The sequence below is a fragment of the Bubalus kerabau genome, chromosome 2, assembly GCF_029407905.1.
Source record: "Bubalus kerabau isolate K-KA32 ecotype Philippines breed swamp buffalo chromosome 2, PCC_UOA_SB_1v2, whole genome shotgun sequence".
NCBI classification, from domain to species: domain Eukaryota; kingdom Metazoa; phylum Chordata; class Mammalia; order Artiodactyla; family Bovidae; genus Bubalus; species Bubalus kerabau.
In genome coordinates this window covers 172,494,048-172,508,826 of record NC_073625.1, presented here as the reverse complement: position 1 = coordinate 172,508,826, position 14,779 = coordinate 172,494,048, and the positions used below count along the sequence as shown (strand labels likewise).

The 14,779-nt window shown below is 35.6% G+C and overlaps 1 protein-coding gene across 9 annotated transcripts in view; it reads left to right on the top strand.

Moving 5' to 3' along the window:
• The window catches only part of TRPC1 (transient receptor potential cation channel subfamily C member 1), a 60,598-nt gene that overhangs the window by 30,579 nt on the left and 15,240 nt on the right, over positions 1 to 14,779 (top strand). For 5 of the 9 annotated variants that reach the window (XM_055569437.1, XM_055569436.1, XM_055569439.1 and 2 more), the window contains 4 exons: positions 1,457 to 1,652; positions 5,863 to 6,199; positions 12,228 to 12,367; positions 14,001 to 14,144. In XM_055569437.1, the coding sequence (XP_055425412.1) occupies positions 1,457 to 1,652; positions 5,863 to 6,199; positions 12,228 to 12,367; positions 14,001 to 14,144 (817 nt within the window). Of the gene's footprint in view, positions 1 to 1,456; positions 1,653 to 2,223; positions 2,290 to 5,862; positions 6,200 to 12,227; positions 12,368 to 12,658; positions 12,761 to 14,000; positions 14,145 to 14,779 lie in introns of those variants that run through there. The other 4 variants (XM_055569444.1, XM_055569441.1, XM_055569442.1 and 1 more) reach the window with 4 other exon arrangements.

Below are 14,779 nucleotides of genomic sequence, written 5' to 3'. Positions count from 1 at the left end.
CCTGGCCCTTCATAACTTTCAGAAGCATATTGAATGCTTTTTTGCATGTCAGGTACATTTCACACACCCAGACATTGTCCCATTTCACTGTTTGGTGAGATTTTCTAGTAGGAGAAACATAACATGTAGACATAAAACTAATTAGATAAGATTACAATTAAATTCTTAGACTAAGAAGTAGATAATACTTTGTTAAAGAAATTCAACTAGTTATTCTACCGAACTTAGGTAGTTTTGGTTATGAGTAAATACAAAGAATAGATGAGAAAATATTAGCCGGTAAGGAAAAGTTTTTAATTCTTTGAGTTATAACTTTATGCAGCCAGTTCATGGAAAACCCCATTGAATAGAAAATTAATCAATGAAAAATTCTTCATATTTTCCGTTCCTTTCACTTTAAAAACACTGAATAAAAAATTAGTTTCTGGAATCTGATCCCAATTGTTTCATAACTGTTTATTTCTAACTTTATTTTTAAGTTGTTCCACTGAGGCTTAAGCTTAACGTAATTGATATTTTATAAAGAATTGTCTATTAAAACTTCTTAGTTTCTCACAAGTGATTTAGGCTTGCCTTTAATAAGCAGGTAAGTCCTAAGTTTCAAGGAATAGTGATTCTGTACTAGGAGTGTTTCAATGTTTCTTTCTAACTTGAATTTTGTTCAAAGGAACATCTTAAAAATGAAATAAAATACTATTTTGATATCAGAAGTAGTGTAAACATGTTTCAAACTATCATTGAAAAAATTTCTGGTTAAAAATCATATAATAATATTCATTGGATAGCCTCAAGATCTTATTTTCTATTGTTTAGATAAATAATATAAAAGAAAGCTTTATATAGAACTTATAGAGAATAAAGGCAAATGAGTTACATGAAGAACGTGTTGAAAATATTATCAGAATTTCTAGGAATATCAGTATATATAAGAAAACTCTGTGCTTATCTGAGATTATCAGTGTGAATGCAGAGAACATAATTGTGTTATAGTTTTCCCCAAAGCTGTGTGGGGTATTTATGTACCAGTAGGTTCTTTTGACCGGAGAAGGCAATGGCACCCCACTCCAGTACTCTTGCCTGGAAAATCCCATGGACGGAGGAGCTTGGTAGGCTGCAGTCCCTCGGGTTGCTAAGAGTTGGACACAACTGAGCGACTTCACTTTCATTCTTCACTTTCATGCATTGGAGAAGGAAATGGCAACCCACTCCAGTGTTCTTGCCTGGGGAACCCCAGGGACGGGGGAGCCTGGTGGGCTGCTGTCTATGGGGTCGCACAGAGTCAGACACGACTGAAGCGACTTAGCAGCAGCAGCAGCTTCCTTCAACAGCACAAAATGACTTCAGATGTTGTGTAGCACCGTCAGAATTAAAATGTTATTGAGTAATATTTCTAGTGAAAGCACCTTAATTAGAAGATGGAAGTGGCATTTCTAATAATAGACTGTGCACTTTGCAGGAATGATTATGAGGAACTAGCCCGGCAATGTAAAATGTTTGCTAAAGATTTGCTTGCCCAAGCCCGGAATTCACGTGAATTAGAAGTTATCCTAAACCATACATCCAATGATGAGCCTCTTGACAAACGGGGATTACTAGAAGAAAGAATGAACTTAAGTCGTCTAAAACTTGCTATCAAATATAACCAAAAGGAGGTATGAAGTTTTCTGTGATATATTTAAATTATTTCCTCCACAGTAGTCTGTGGCTCAGGGCAAAGGCTTTGGAGCAATACATTTACATTGAGATCCTAGTTCTGCTTCATAAAAACTGTATGTCCTTGGGAAAGTTATTGAATCTGTCTGAGCTTTAGTTTTAAGAATTAATTAAGGATATGCATATTTAAAGAGTTTAGTACAATGAGTATTACCTTTAAGCAAGTACTCAATAAATGGTAGTCGCTATTATTTTTAACAATAATAATACTATGGATATTAATGTAATGTTTTTGCTAAATAGTAGCTATGCAGGTAAGATTTTGAATAGTAAATGCCTTCCTAATGCAGTTTCCACCTTGTGTTTTGTCTGTTACGAATTTATATTAATAACCTAGTTATAAATAGTCCTTTCTACAGATATAGGGCCTTTCTGTTTAAAAATAAAAGTATCAGATATTATGTTCCTTATTCTTATTTGTTAATTCATTGTGAAACCCAAAGGTGGAGAGACGTATGCTATGATAACTAAGTTGAATCTGGCTCTTCTGGCATCATCCCTTCCTATTAAGGGAAATACCTATTTCTACTCCCCATACACTCACATGCATATGATTCAGGAACTTGAAGAAGGAAGGTATGCATTTTTAATTTCATTTTTTGAGATAACTTAATAGACATGGATATTTATATGCAGACAATGATGTTCAGTTGGGCAGTGCTGGTGTATGATACTTTTAAGGTATTGCTTCTAAGACCCATTATTCTTATTAACAACATAGATATTGGAGTAAAACTTGCTTATCACAATTATTTTAATGTAAAAATGGGGCCCAAAATAGATTATGGTAGAAGGCAAGATATAGGACCTTTGGTGCTCGGAGCAGAGTTTTTTATTATCTTGGTTGACAGTTTGAGCCTCTGAATAGCTTTGTGACTTGGGAGATTGATATAGGAATTTTAAAATGTTACTTTAAGATTACCTAGATATTATATTTCTCATCCAGATCTCTGGCTTCAAATCCTATACTTTTTCTAGTACTCTGAGGTTTCTTACTTAAGGTAGAGGATTCATAGGAAAAAAATTAAGCATAAGAATTTGGATCTAGGTAGCTATAAGATGGTAAATCAATAACATACCTATGTGGCTTAAGAAGGGAATACAATGTTAATATGTATACCTAAAAACAGAGAACTCTGATATAATCTTCCTCTAATATACATTTAAATAGATCTTATGTTTATTTACTTTTGTGTTCCACAACCTAAAATAGACATGAAATACTAGAAAATGACAGAAAAGATATAGCAAGATACAAAATCAACTTAAGTGATTGGAAAAAGAACCTCAAAGAAAGGTGGAAAAAACCAAGATTATCCTGGTAAGGGGAGAAAAACTAAGGAAATTTCCTAATGATTGATATATATGTATATATATATATATATATATCCCTGAAGAATTCAGAGGATAACCAAATGTTCCATTCTAAAGAAGATTGCTCAGTGTGCTCAGTCACTTCAGTTGTGTCCAACTCTACGACCCCATGGACCACGGCCTGCCAAGACTCCTCTGTCCATGGGATTCTCCAGGCAAGAATACTGGATTGGGTTGCCATTTCCTTCTCCAGTGACAAAGTGTGAAGTGAGTGAAGAGAAGTCGCTCAGTCATGTCCGACTCTTTGTGACCCCATGGACTGTAGCCTACCAGGCTCCTCTGTCCATGGGTTTTTCCAGGCAAGAGTACTGGAGTGGGTAAAGAAGATTAGAGAAAAGGAAAAAGGAGTAATGGTAATACTTTTAGTTGTGAGGAAAATATTCTGTAATTTAAAAAATGAATGAAATATAAATTAGTTTTTTACATTGGATTTCTAAATATAATCAAAGGGAAAGATAATATTTTTTCAGATAGTTGATATATTTTGTTCTGGTGCTACATCCTGAATAACAAACTGCCCTGATACTCAAGTGGTATAAAACAATACTTCATAGTCATTTTGTAATAATTTCGTTATCATTTTATTATGCTCTTGAGTTTTGTGAGGTCACAAACCTCTTGAGGTCAAGAATTAGGAAAGGGCATAGCAAGGTTGATTTGTCTCTGCTTCACCATGTCAATGATCTCAGCTACAGTTATTTGGGAGGTTTCTTCACTCATATGCCTGGTGCTTGAGCAGCACCTGAGGTCTCAAATAGGGAGCTCTGAGTGGGCAGGATGCTCAGTAGGCTGGGTCCATTGAGGGCAGTCTTCCTGAGAACTCAGGACTGGAACCATGGAGGAGCATGGCCCTCATGGTGCGCTGGCTGCAAGGAGATGGTCTGAGAAGGCTCTGAGGGTTAATCAGAGTGGCTACATGTAGCCTCAGCTTCTTTGTAGGCTGGTGGCTTCAGGGCAGTGGGATGTTTTTATATGCTATCTTTTGGCTCCAAGAGCAGGTGTTTCCCCAACAAGGTGGAAGCTGAATGTCCGTTTATTTATTTATTTTTTTTTTGGCACAAAATATTTATTTGTAGAAAGATTGAGGCTTGGTATTTGTCGACCAAGATCTCAAAGTCATTTTTCAGAATTCTTTTTTTTTTTTTTTTTTTTTGAGGTCAGAACTGGTTTCTTTTTTTTTTTTTTTTTTGTATTTTAAATTTTATTTTATTTTCAAACTTTACATAACTGTATTAGATTTGCCAAATATCAAAATGAATCCGCCACAGCTATACATGTGTTCCCCATCCTGAACCCTCTTCCCTCCTCCCTCCCCAAGACCAGCCTTTAGAATTCACATAGCATCACTTCTTCCAGAATCTACTTGTTAAAGCAAGAACAACCTTGGTGAACTGTTGTTGATGAGAAGAGTATCAAAGAATTTGTGTCTATATTTTAAAACCACCACAGACTTAGAATATCTCCAGTTGAAAGTTCTTCCAATTACATATTTAACATTATGGTTAATTAAATCATCATTGTATAGAGAGATGACAAGGGCAGCAGTCAGTCCTGAGATTGCTTTGATACTTGGGAGAAGGATGAAACTACTGAGTTTGGGATGCTACTAAACTGGGTGGTTGGTGGGAAGAAAATCTGTATTTTTCTCCCTGATAGTTCCTTTTGAGGGACAAATTAACAATTCCTTAACAACACTGAGAGCTAAGCAGAAGGACAAATATTAATTGCCAAAAATAGGTATGGCTTATGAGGAAATTTCTTGATAAGCACAATAAACAACAAAACTCTGTCCAAGTTTTTTAAGTACACTGTTGCATTCTATAAATTATATTCTGTCTTGGGATGAAACATTTTAAAACACAACATTGACCAAATATTATTGAATATCTGAATGATATTATAATCATTTGTGCTTTACTTCAATGATTTTCAAGCCTGGTTACATTACTGAGTCCAGAGTCATCAGAATCCTTAACTTATACTTACCAGCATGAACATTATATTGGGAAAAGATTACTTCTGAATTTTGCAAACTAAGAATCTTTGTAAACTTCAGTAAATTAATTTCTATATTTTAACCAGTATTTTCCTCTTATTTGGGAACATTTTTCCTTTTCTTCTCACACAGAATTCCATTTTATGAGGATTTAAGAGCGTCTTTAACACATTTTAAGAAATTCTCAGTGTTTTCATGGAACATAAATATATGTGATGTTTAGCCTTAATTGCTTTGCTGTGCTTGATATGTTGGTTTCTGGTAACTGAAATCCTTAATTTTTCTAGGCTGAAGTATCTTTCTATGGATTATACTTGTTAATTTTGAAATTTCATAAACACTGTTATTAGTCTTTACAAAGTAAATGTTTCATAATGGCCAAGCAGGCTAGTAATAGTCACTAATACTTAAGTGATGTATGCTATGACCAGGCACTATTCTAAGAACTTTACATTTAATCCTCATAACCAGTGTTTGACTAGATACTATTACTATCCTCATTTTATAGATGGAGAATTTGAGGCTGAGAGAGATTTAAAAACTTGCTCAAGGTCATTTAGTAAGTTAAGTGGCAGAGCCTGGAATTAAATCTAGATAATCTGGCTCCAGAGTCTATGCTCTTAACCACTACACTCTTTTATTACATGTAAGAAAAGTAAACTGGACTATATAGAACTGATCTCAAGCTATAATTAAAACTTTGAATATCAACTGAATAATAGTACTATTGGATCCTGTTTACAAGTTATATTTTACTTGTGTATGTGCTTCCTTTTCAGTTTGTTTCCCAGTCCAACTGTCAGCAGTTCCTGAACACTGTTTGGTTTGGACAGATGTCAGGTTACCGTCGTAAGCCTACCTGTAAGAAGATAATGACTGTTTTGACAGTTGGCATCTTTTGGCCAGTTTTGTCACTTTGTTATTTGATAGCTCCAAAATCTCAGTTTGGCAGAATTATTCACACACCTTTCATGAAATTTATTATTCATGGAGCATCATATTTCACATTCCTACTGTTACTAAACCTATACTCTCTTGTCTACAATGAGGATAAGAAAAACACAATGGGGCCAGCCCTTGAAAGAATAGACTATCTCCTTATACTGTGGATTATTGGTAGGTATCAAGTTAGTTTAAAAGATTCTGCCTTTATTTAGCCCGTTAATTCTCCCTTGATTGGTGGCATTATAAACTGCATTCAACTTATAATTTTACACAGTTTATATGGCAAGAATTTAAACACTTCCGTAATCACTGAGTGCTCGCTTCGGCAGCACATACACTCAAATTGGAACAATACAGAGAAGCTGCTGTATTCGTGAAGTGTTCCATATTTTGGGGGGCTTCCCTGGTGGGATTAGATGGTAAAGAATCTGCCTGCAATGCGGGAGACCTTGGTTCAACACCTGGGTTGGGAAGATCCCTTGGAGGAGGGCATGGCAACCCACTCCCAGTATTCTTGCCTAGACAATCCCCATGGAGAGAGGGGCTTGGTGGGTTACAGTTCAAGGGGTTGCAAAGAGTCGGACATGACTGAGCGACTAAGCACATGATCATTGGAGACATAGCTTAAATTTTTTAAAAAAGATAAATGTTCTTAAACTTGATAATAAGGAAGCAGATCTCTTCATATGATTTAATTACATGGGAGCTAAGAATTCTTTCTCAGTTACTAAAATTGTTCATGCTTTAAGTTAAAGACAGATTTTGTTGATGAATTTTTTTTTGTTATAAGAATATGAACATTTTCTTAGGTATTTTAAAATATAATATATTTTATACTTGGTTGCATTTTAAGAGTTAACTATTTTGTTATATATCATTAGTTTTTCTTTTAAGAACCTATGAACCTTTGCAAATGCATATTACCTTACTTCTGTTTCTGCTCAGTTGCTCAGTCATGTCTGACTCTTTGGATTGTAGCCCTCCAGGCTCCTCTGTCCATGGGGTTTTCCAGGCAAGAATACTGGAGTAGGTTGCCATTTCCTCCTCCAGGGTGTCTTCCTGATCCAGGGATCAAACCCACGTCTCCTGCATTGTAGGTGGATTCTTTACTGCTGAGGCATCGGGGAAGCCCATCTGTATTATAGAACCATTACTTAAATTTGGATTTAGAGCATTCCCTGGTGACTCACTGTGTAAATCAGTTCTTCACAATGATAGCCATATCTCTTTAGAAATAACAGTCTTTTAAAAAGACATTTTATTTGCTGAAAATTGTTTTTTTTTTTTTAAGTATTATGCTGTAAAATAAATAATGACCTTCTGCAGTTTTTACTGCCCTTGCCCTTTTTGAGAGGAGTTGTGCCTGCTTGTTTAAAGGCATTCCTTGGTTCCGTTTACTTTTTCATGCAATGAGTACAGTGACTCCTGACTCAAGATACCTGGCTTTTGTACATTTATTTTCTGTTATTTTCCTTAACCCTCTAGAAAAATAAATAGGGTTGAATTACAAAGAGCAAGGTAAAAAAAAGAAAACAATGTGTTGTTGAATCCGCAGACTATTAATGGTATCCATTTAGTTAGGTGTTTTTTTTTTAACCGTTGGAATATAATAGAACAGCCCTTACAAAAAGGTACATTTTGAAATGTTATATACCTCCTTTGTCTTGGCACAGGCAGAAACAGATATGGCTTAACATGCATGATGCTTATGATCTAATTATTGTTTTTAAAAAACTCAGTAAGTTGAGAATCACACAGATAAAATAAATAATTATATTTGAGTTAAGTGCTACTAAGTAAAGATCATGGAGCTAAGAGGGCAAGCATATTATAAGGGCTTTTTACCTAGTTGGGGGATTGGAAAGGCTGTCCTGAAGAAGTGATAAATATGCTAAAATTTAAAGAATAAATAGGAGTCAACTTGGAGAATTGGGAAAGAAAATTATTCTCGGAGAATTGGGAGAGAAAATAGTCTAGGCTGATAGAAAAGTTACATTCAAGGACCCTGTGGCAAGAGGCACAAAGAAGGGACTGACTAATGGTAGACAAGGAGAGCAAGAGAAGTGGAATTCAGGATGAAGCCATAGATACGGATTTTGCACTAGACCCAAAACAGCCTTGTTGGCCATGTTAAGTAATTTTGACTTAATACTAAGAACAATGGGAAACCACTGATTTTTTAAGTGGGTAAGTGACAAGATCATTTTGGCTACAGTATAGAGAATGGGTTGGGAGGAAGAGCTGTGGCAAGAGTAGATGGAGGGAGACCAGTAAAGAGCCTGTTGCAGTAAGCTGATGGATACCTTGAACTTAGAATGGTCGTGATAGAAAAAGAGAAAGAAACAGGTTCAAGAGATTATAGAGTAAAGCAAATAGAACATGGAAATATATATATATCACATATGCATATCACACACATATACATATCACATACATACATGTATATACATATCACATATACATATATATATTTCCATGTATATATATATATAGGAGGAGAGGAGGTGGGGCATTATTAAGCAATGTTAAGTATTCTGGAAGAGTACTAAGTTTGGGAATTTGTGAGAGAAGAGATTCTGAGAGTGGTTTTGTATATGTCGAAGTTGAAAAGTCTGAGATACTCAAAAGAGATATCAATCATCCAATTGGTTGATTTTATAGTCTAGAATTCAAGAGGAAGTTTAAGCGTGAGTTAGCAGTATGCAGGTAATCTATATATATGTTGTATATGAAACTATGGGCGTGTATGAGACACGTGAGAAAGTATAAAATGAGAAGAGGGGACCTAGGAGCAAGCCTTGAGAAATCCCCAAATGATGGGATTATAGTTTTGCTAATATTAATAATTCTGTATATGTATGTATAGTCCATCGATTATATAGTGATTGCGTTGCTTATAATAGTTTAAAATTGTTGTGTTCTTCCAATCCAATTCAGAAATGTGAAATAGATCAAGTATATTAGCTTCATTTTGGTGTGGGGTGTTGCATAAGAGATGGGAAAATACCTGTCAGTGGTACTTAATATTCTTTCATATATCTGCCTTTTTAAAATCAAAATCTTATCCAATCCATGTTGTAATTTTTGTCAAGAGTTCCATTAAGGTATAATATTACCTTTTACAGAAATAAAACACATTTCTGTAAGCATCTTAGTTTAGTGTTTTAGTGTTACAGTGTTTGGGTTAATAAAATGTAAGTTTGCTTTAACATTTTTGATAGTTTTTATCTATATTATTTTCAGTTTTTAGAAATATTTATTTGGCTGTGTCAGCTCTTAGTTGCAGCATAAAGGATCTTTAGTTGTGGCATGTGGGATCTAATTCCCCGACCAGGGATTGAACTTGGGCCCCCTGCATTGGGAGTACAGACTCTTAGCTACTGGACCACCAGGGAAGTCCCTATTCATTTTCAATACAAGCTCTTCCAAATGGAATTTTTAAAAAAGTATTTTTTGTGTCAGATCAATTTTTAAAAATGTATTTTCTGTGTGAGATCTGCAGATATTTAAAAGTGATCTTGTACATAAAGTATATGTTCTATATAATTAAGATATTGTGAACAGAGTCTTTCAAGAACACTGGCAAAATACTTTTCCCAGGGGACTTAATCTATCTACTGGTAAGCCAGAGGATGATTCTGATGGCTTAACTTGATCTTCACCCATATGTAGGTTGTAGCACTCTGTTCTTTTGTCATTTGTTGTTGTTCAGTCACTAAGTCATGTCCAACTCTTTGTGACTCCACGGATAGCAACATGCTAGGCTTCCATCTTCCACTGTCTCCCCAGAGTGTGCTCAGGTTCATGTCCATTGAGTCAGTGATGCTGTCTAACCATCTCGTCTTCTGTTGCCCTCTTCTCTTTTTGCCTTCAATCTTTCCTAGCATCAGGGTCTTTTCCAATGAGTCGGTTGTTTGCATCATGTGGCCAAAGTATTGGAGCTTCAGCTTTAGCATCAGTCCTTCTAATGAATATTCAGGGTTGATTTCTTTTAGCATTGACTGGTTTGATCTCTTTGCAGTCACTTTACATTCTCCTTAAAAATATCTTAATGGAGGAATGTATGATAAAGCAATCCTCGATTGTGGTACTGTTCTCTGGTATTTCTAGGAATATAAAACTGGAGAAACTTCTGGCCAAAGAAGAGGAAGGAAGTTTTGGTTTGGTTGGTATTTATTTATGTGTATTTATTCATTGAGCAAGTTTTTTGAGTACCTTCTGTGTATCAGGCACTATTTAGGACATTAAGGACATTGGTTGATAAATACTCTTAATTTTGAAGAGTTTTTACCCAAAGTGGGAGAAAGATAGTCAGTTAATAATAGACATAATAAGGAAACTATGTCCATTGTTTAAAAGTGATAAATACTAAGGGAAAAGAAAGAAGCAGAGTTGGAGGATTGGGAGTGACAGGCATAAATTTGCGATTTTAAATAGGACGATCAGAGTAGGTGGTGAGCAGATGCAGGATGGATGTCTGGATGAGGAGCTTCCAGCTGGAAGAAGAGCAGTGTCCCGTTTGGGAGTTTTGGGTGTTCAGAGAACAGCAAGGAAACCAGGAGGCCAGTGTGACCAGGGTAGTGGAAGGAAAGATTAAGAGGAGAGGAGATCCAAGAGGAGGGGTAATGTAGGGCCTCAGAGACCGTTGTAAAAAATTTGGTTTTGACTCTGAATAAAAGGAGATATATGGGAAGGTGCAGTGTGCAGTGCCCGCTATGCACAGTCAGCAGCAGTGGCCTTAGGTCCTTATTAACATTCACACTTGGCAGACACCACAGGCAGAAACCTGACACCAGATTTACTTAGCTCTGTAGAAGGATATAAGGCAGGAAATAAAACATGACAGCTTCAAATACGTCTTTATTGGCAGTTCTTACAAAAGACTGGGGCTTCTTATAGCCCCATAGGGGGCACACTCAGTTGTGTGGAATGAGGCCATATTCATGGGTGTGGGCTACCCCAGCCAGAGAAGCCTGAAAACTGGCAGGATTTCTTATAAATCAGGATATCTTAAAAAGCCTCAGAGTGTAGTTCCCGCTACAGGCACACTTCAAATTAAAGAAACATCACACAGAGAAGCTGAAACCTGTGTTTCTTAACATGTTTTTCTATAGTCCTGTTTGTGTCTACTTTTGGGGTCTATGATTCCACTTATGCAGTTTCCCAGTCAGTGATTCTTTTTATAACAATGTTGAACACAGCTGACTTTCCATACATTCCTTAACATAGTACGTTTCCAAGGAAACCACTTTAATAAATGATAACATGAGGTTTTGTTCCCATGGGGAAAGAGTTCTGTCCTGCAGTTAATTCTTTCTCCTCTGGGACTTGCTACAGGGTTTTGATGAGAGAAATAACACTTGGATTTTAAAAAGATTGTTCTGATTGCTGTGTTGAGAACAGATTTCAGGAAAAACACGGTAGAAGCAGGGAGACCAAGTGGGTTGTTTCAGACATTCAGGCCAGAGAAGATAGTGGCTTGAATTTGAAGTGGTGGTGAGAAAGGTTAGTTCCTAACTATATTTTGAAAATAGAGCCAACGGATTTACTATTGCATTGAATGTGTGGTTTAAGAGAATATCAGTCAAGGGTGAGGCAAGGACATTTAGAGTGAGCATCTAGGATGGAGTTGCCATCAGCTGAGATACGGAAGTCTTCAAGTGCTGTGAGCTTGGGAGCAGAGACTAGGAGTTCAGTTCGGACATGTTGGGACATCCAGTTTGAGATTTAGAGTAGCCAAGTACCTGTGCAAATTAAGTTTAGGAGGGAGGTTAGAGATACTTATTATTGTGTAAATACAGGTTTAATTTAAAATTTGAAAGTCTACCACATAGATACTATTTAAAGCCATTAGACCAGACTGGATGAGGTCACTATAGGAGTGAGTGTAGATAGAGAAAAGAAAATAATCAGGAACCGAGCCTTTGGGGAGGGGACATTTAACAACGATTTATTTGTTTTCTTATGCTTGTTTCACATCATTTATTAAAATTCCTGTCTGGGAAAGATATTGTCAGATGAAGCTTAAGATTCCTTTTCTTTGAAATTTTAAGAACTTTTTACTGAATGTTATTTTTTTCTTCTGAATAAGGCTACAGATGATACATGTTATTTAATACTTTGAATCTTAATGTATCTTTTTAGTTTATTATTGAATTAAGAGAGCATTATCTGAGTTTTTTTTTTTCTTTTTTTTTAGGAATGATATGGTCAGACATTAAAAGACTCTGGTATGAAGGGTTGGAAGACTTTTTAGAAGAATCTCGTAATCAGCTCAGTTTTGTCATGAATTCACTTTATTTGGCAACCTTTGCCCTCAAAGTGGTTGCTCACAACAAGGTGACTATTAACTATGTCAATTGAAGGCACAAGTGAAGTTTATTTAGGAAAAACCCAAGATATTTAGCTATGGATCTCAGAGTTACTTTGCCCCAAATCTGTGTCTGATGTGTTTTCATTTTAAACCTATCTTTGGCAAGGAAATAGGGCCCATTGTTTCCTTCCTTACTAATACTTTCAAGGGTGTTAATTACCTTTAAATGTTGGTTACCTATTATATGCCAGGTACCTTGGTTGATACTTGCTATACTTTATCTCATTTTATTCTCACAGGGATTCTATGAGACAGATGTCCTTATCCCCATTTTGCAAATAAGGAAAAGGAAGCTCAGAGATAATAAGTAACTTGTCCAAGACCACACAGTAAGAAACCAAGACTGGATTTAAATCCAGGTCTGTCCGGGCATTTTCTTTCTACCAAATGCCAATTCCTTATATCTGAGCTAGGTTCATTTACCTATTACTTAAAATGAGAACACAAAGTTATTTAAATTGGTCATATTTACCAGGGAAAAGTTTATCTGAATGGAACTCATTATAGTGTTTTACACATTCCAAATCATGACGGTTATCTCCCATAGCTTAAAAAGTGATGTAAATTTAATTATTTTCTGATGCCTAAAGTTTTATATTTAAAATTTGACAAAAATCCAACCTTATAGACATCTTACAATGTTACTTTTATAAAGATTGATTTAAAGCCCAGGAAAGGTAACAAATTATGTTGACTATTTTTGTTTACACCTGAGTTTAGAATTCTGAGGTGTCACATTCTATAATATTTTTTTTGTTTTGGCTAATTTACAGACTAGAGAGAAAACAAACTGATTTTCTTATACCACTTTATTAAAAACTCTATTCGTGTATTTGAGCATTAGTACAGAACATGTTTATTAGGTATGTTCAATGACCAGAGTTGTGAGGTTTTTAAGAAAATAAAAATTGATCACTTATAGAGAAACGGTTGGATAGAGAGGTTGATGGTCATTGGTTTTTTTAGACTGGTCCCTTTTTTAGACTGGTCTCTTAGACTACCCTATAGAAGCAGGGTACCCATATAATTTTATTATTTCAAACCAAGACACACAAATGAAGAAAAGCACAATTAATAATTAGGCCAGGAAAACTGGTATGTAATCTGGGAGTGTCCCAGGCAGTTGAAACATGTGTTTACTCTGTGTCCAGGTATAATAATACACCCTTTTTGTTCTTGTTTAGAAGGGAGAAGAGCTTCTATGGTAGATTGTAGAATCTTGAGTCAAGTAGCTAGCTTAATTTAATGTGAAAGCTAATTAATTTCAAGCTTGTGTTGCGGAACTTAAGAAAGACTAGCAAAAATTTCATTCATAAAAAGTTTAATGACTGTCTTTAAAAAATTATTTCATCTTTTAAAGCATGAGAATTTCTGAGAAAACCTCTTCATGGAACACAATTAATATTGCTACACATGTGTAGAAATTATCTATTTATTTAAAACAATGTTATTTCTATTAAAAGAGAAGTTTATGAAACATAAATGGAGTTCTGCCACAAGGAGAGACAAAATGGTTTTCTTTAAACGGTCAGAGTATTTGTTTTTATTTTCCTAAGTTGAGAGAGCCACTTACCTTTGGCTTTTTCCTCCTAATCTTAGTTTCATGATTTTGCGGATCGGAAGGACTGGGATGCGTTCCACCCTACACTGGTGGCAGAGGGACTTTTTGCATTTGCCAACGTTCTGAGTTACCTTCGTCTCTTTTTTATGTATACAACAAGCTCTATCTTGGGTCCATTACAGGTAAGCAGTTACAGTTTCTTAAAGAATATTTGTTAAAGCTACTACACCTTTTTCTTGTTCACTGGAATATTGTTTCTCATGATGTCAAAACTAAACTTTGCTTTTGAAAATAATTAACAGTTGAAAAGTCGCAGTGTGTTCATCTGGTTTGTTTCTGGCTGAATGACAATCCTTTGCTTTTAGGTATCCAGAGTTTTATTAAGTTGTGGTCCATTGTCCCTCCTTCCCAAGTCCACAAACATGGATGTATTTGAAATAAATACTTCAGACAGTAGAGGGACATAAAAATTTGCTTTTTACCAAGATGGACTTCACATTTAAAGTTTTAAGTGACAAATATAAGGGAGATATTGTTCAGAGTTCATACTTCATGATGGTTTTGAAAATAAGTTATATTTCATAAAATACATTACTTAATAACTATTAAACATAAGTTAGAAAATGGCATATTTGATTTTTTTTAAAGATTTGTTTATTTTGGCTGTGCTAGATCTTCGTTGCTAGGTGCAGACTTCCTGTGGTTGTGGCGAGCAGGGGCTACTCTCTAGTTGTAGGAGCGTGGTCCTCTCATTGTGGTGGCTTCCCCGCTTGTAGGCATACCGTCTCAGTCGTTGCGGCTCGCAGGCTTGGTAGTT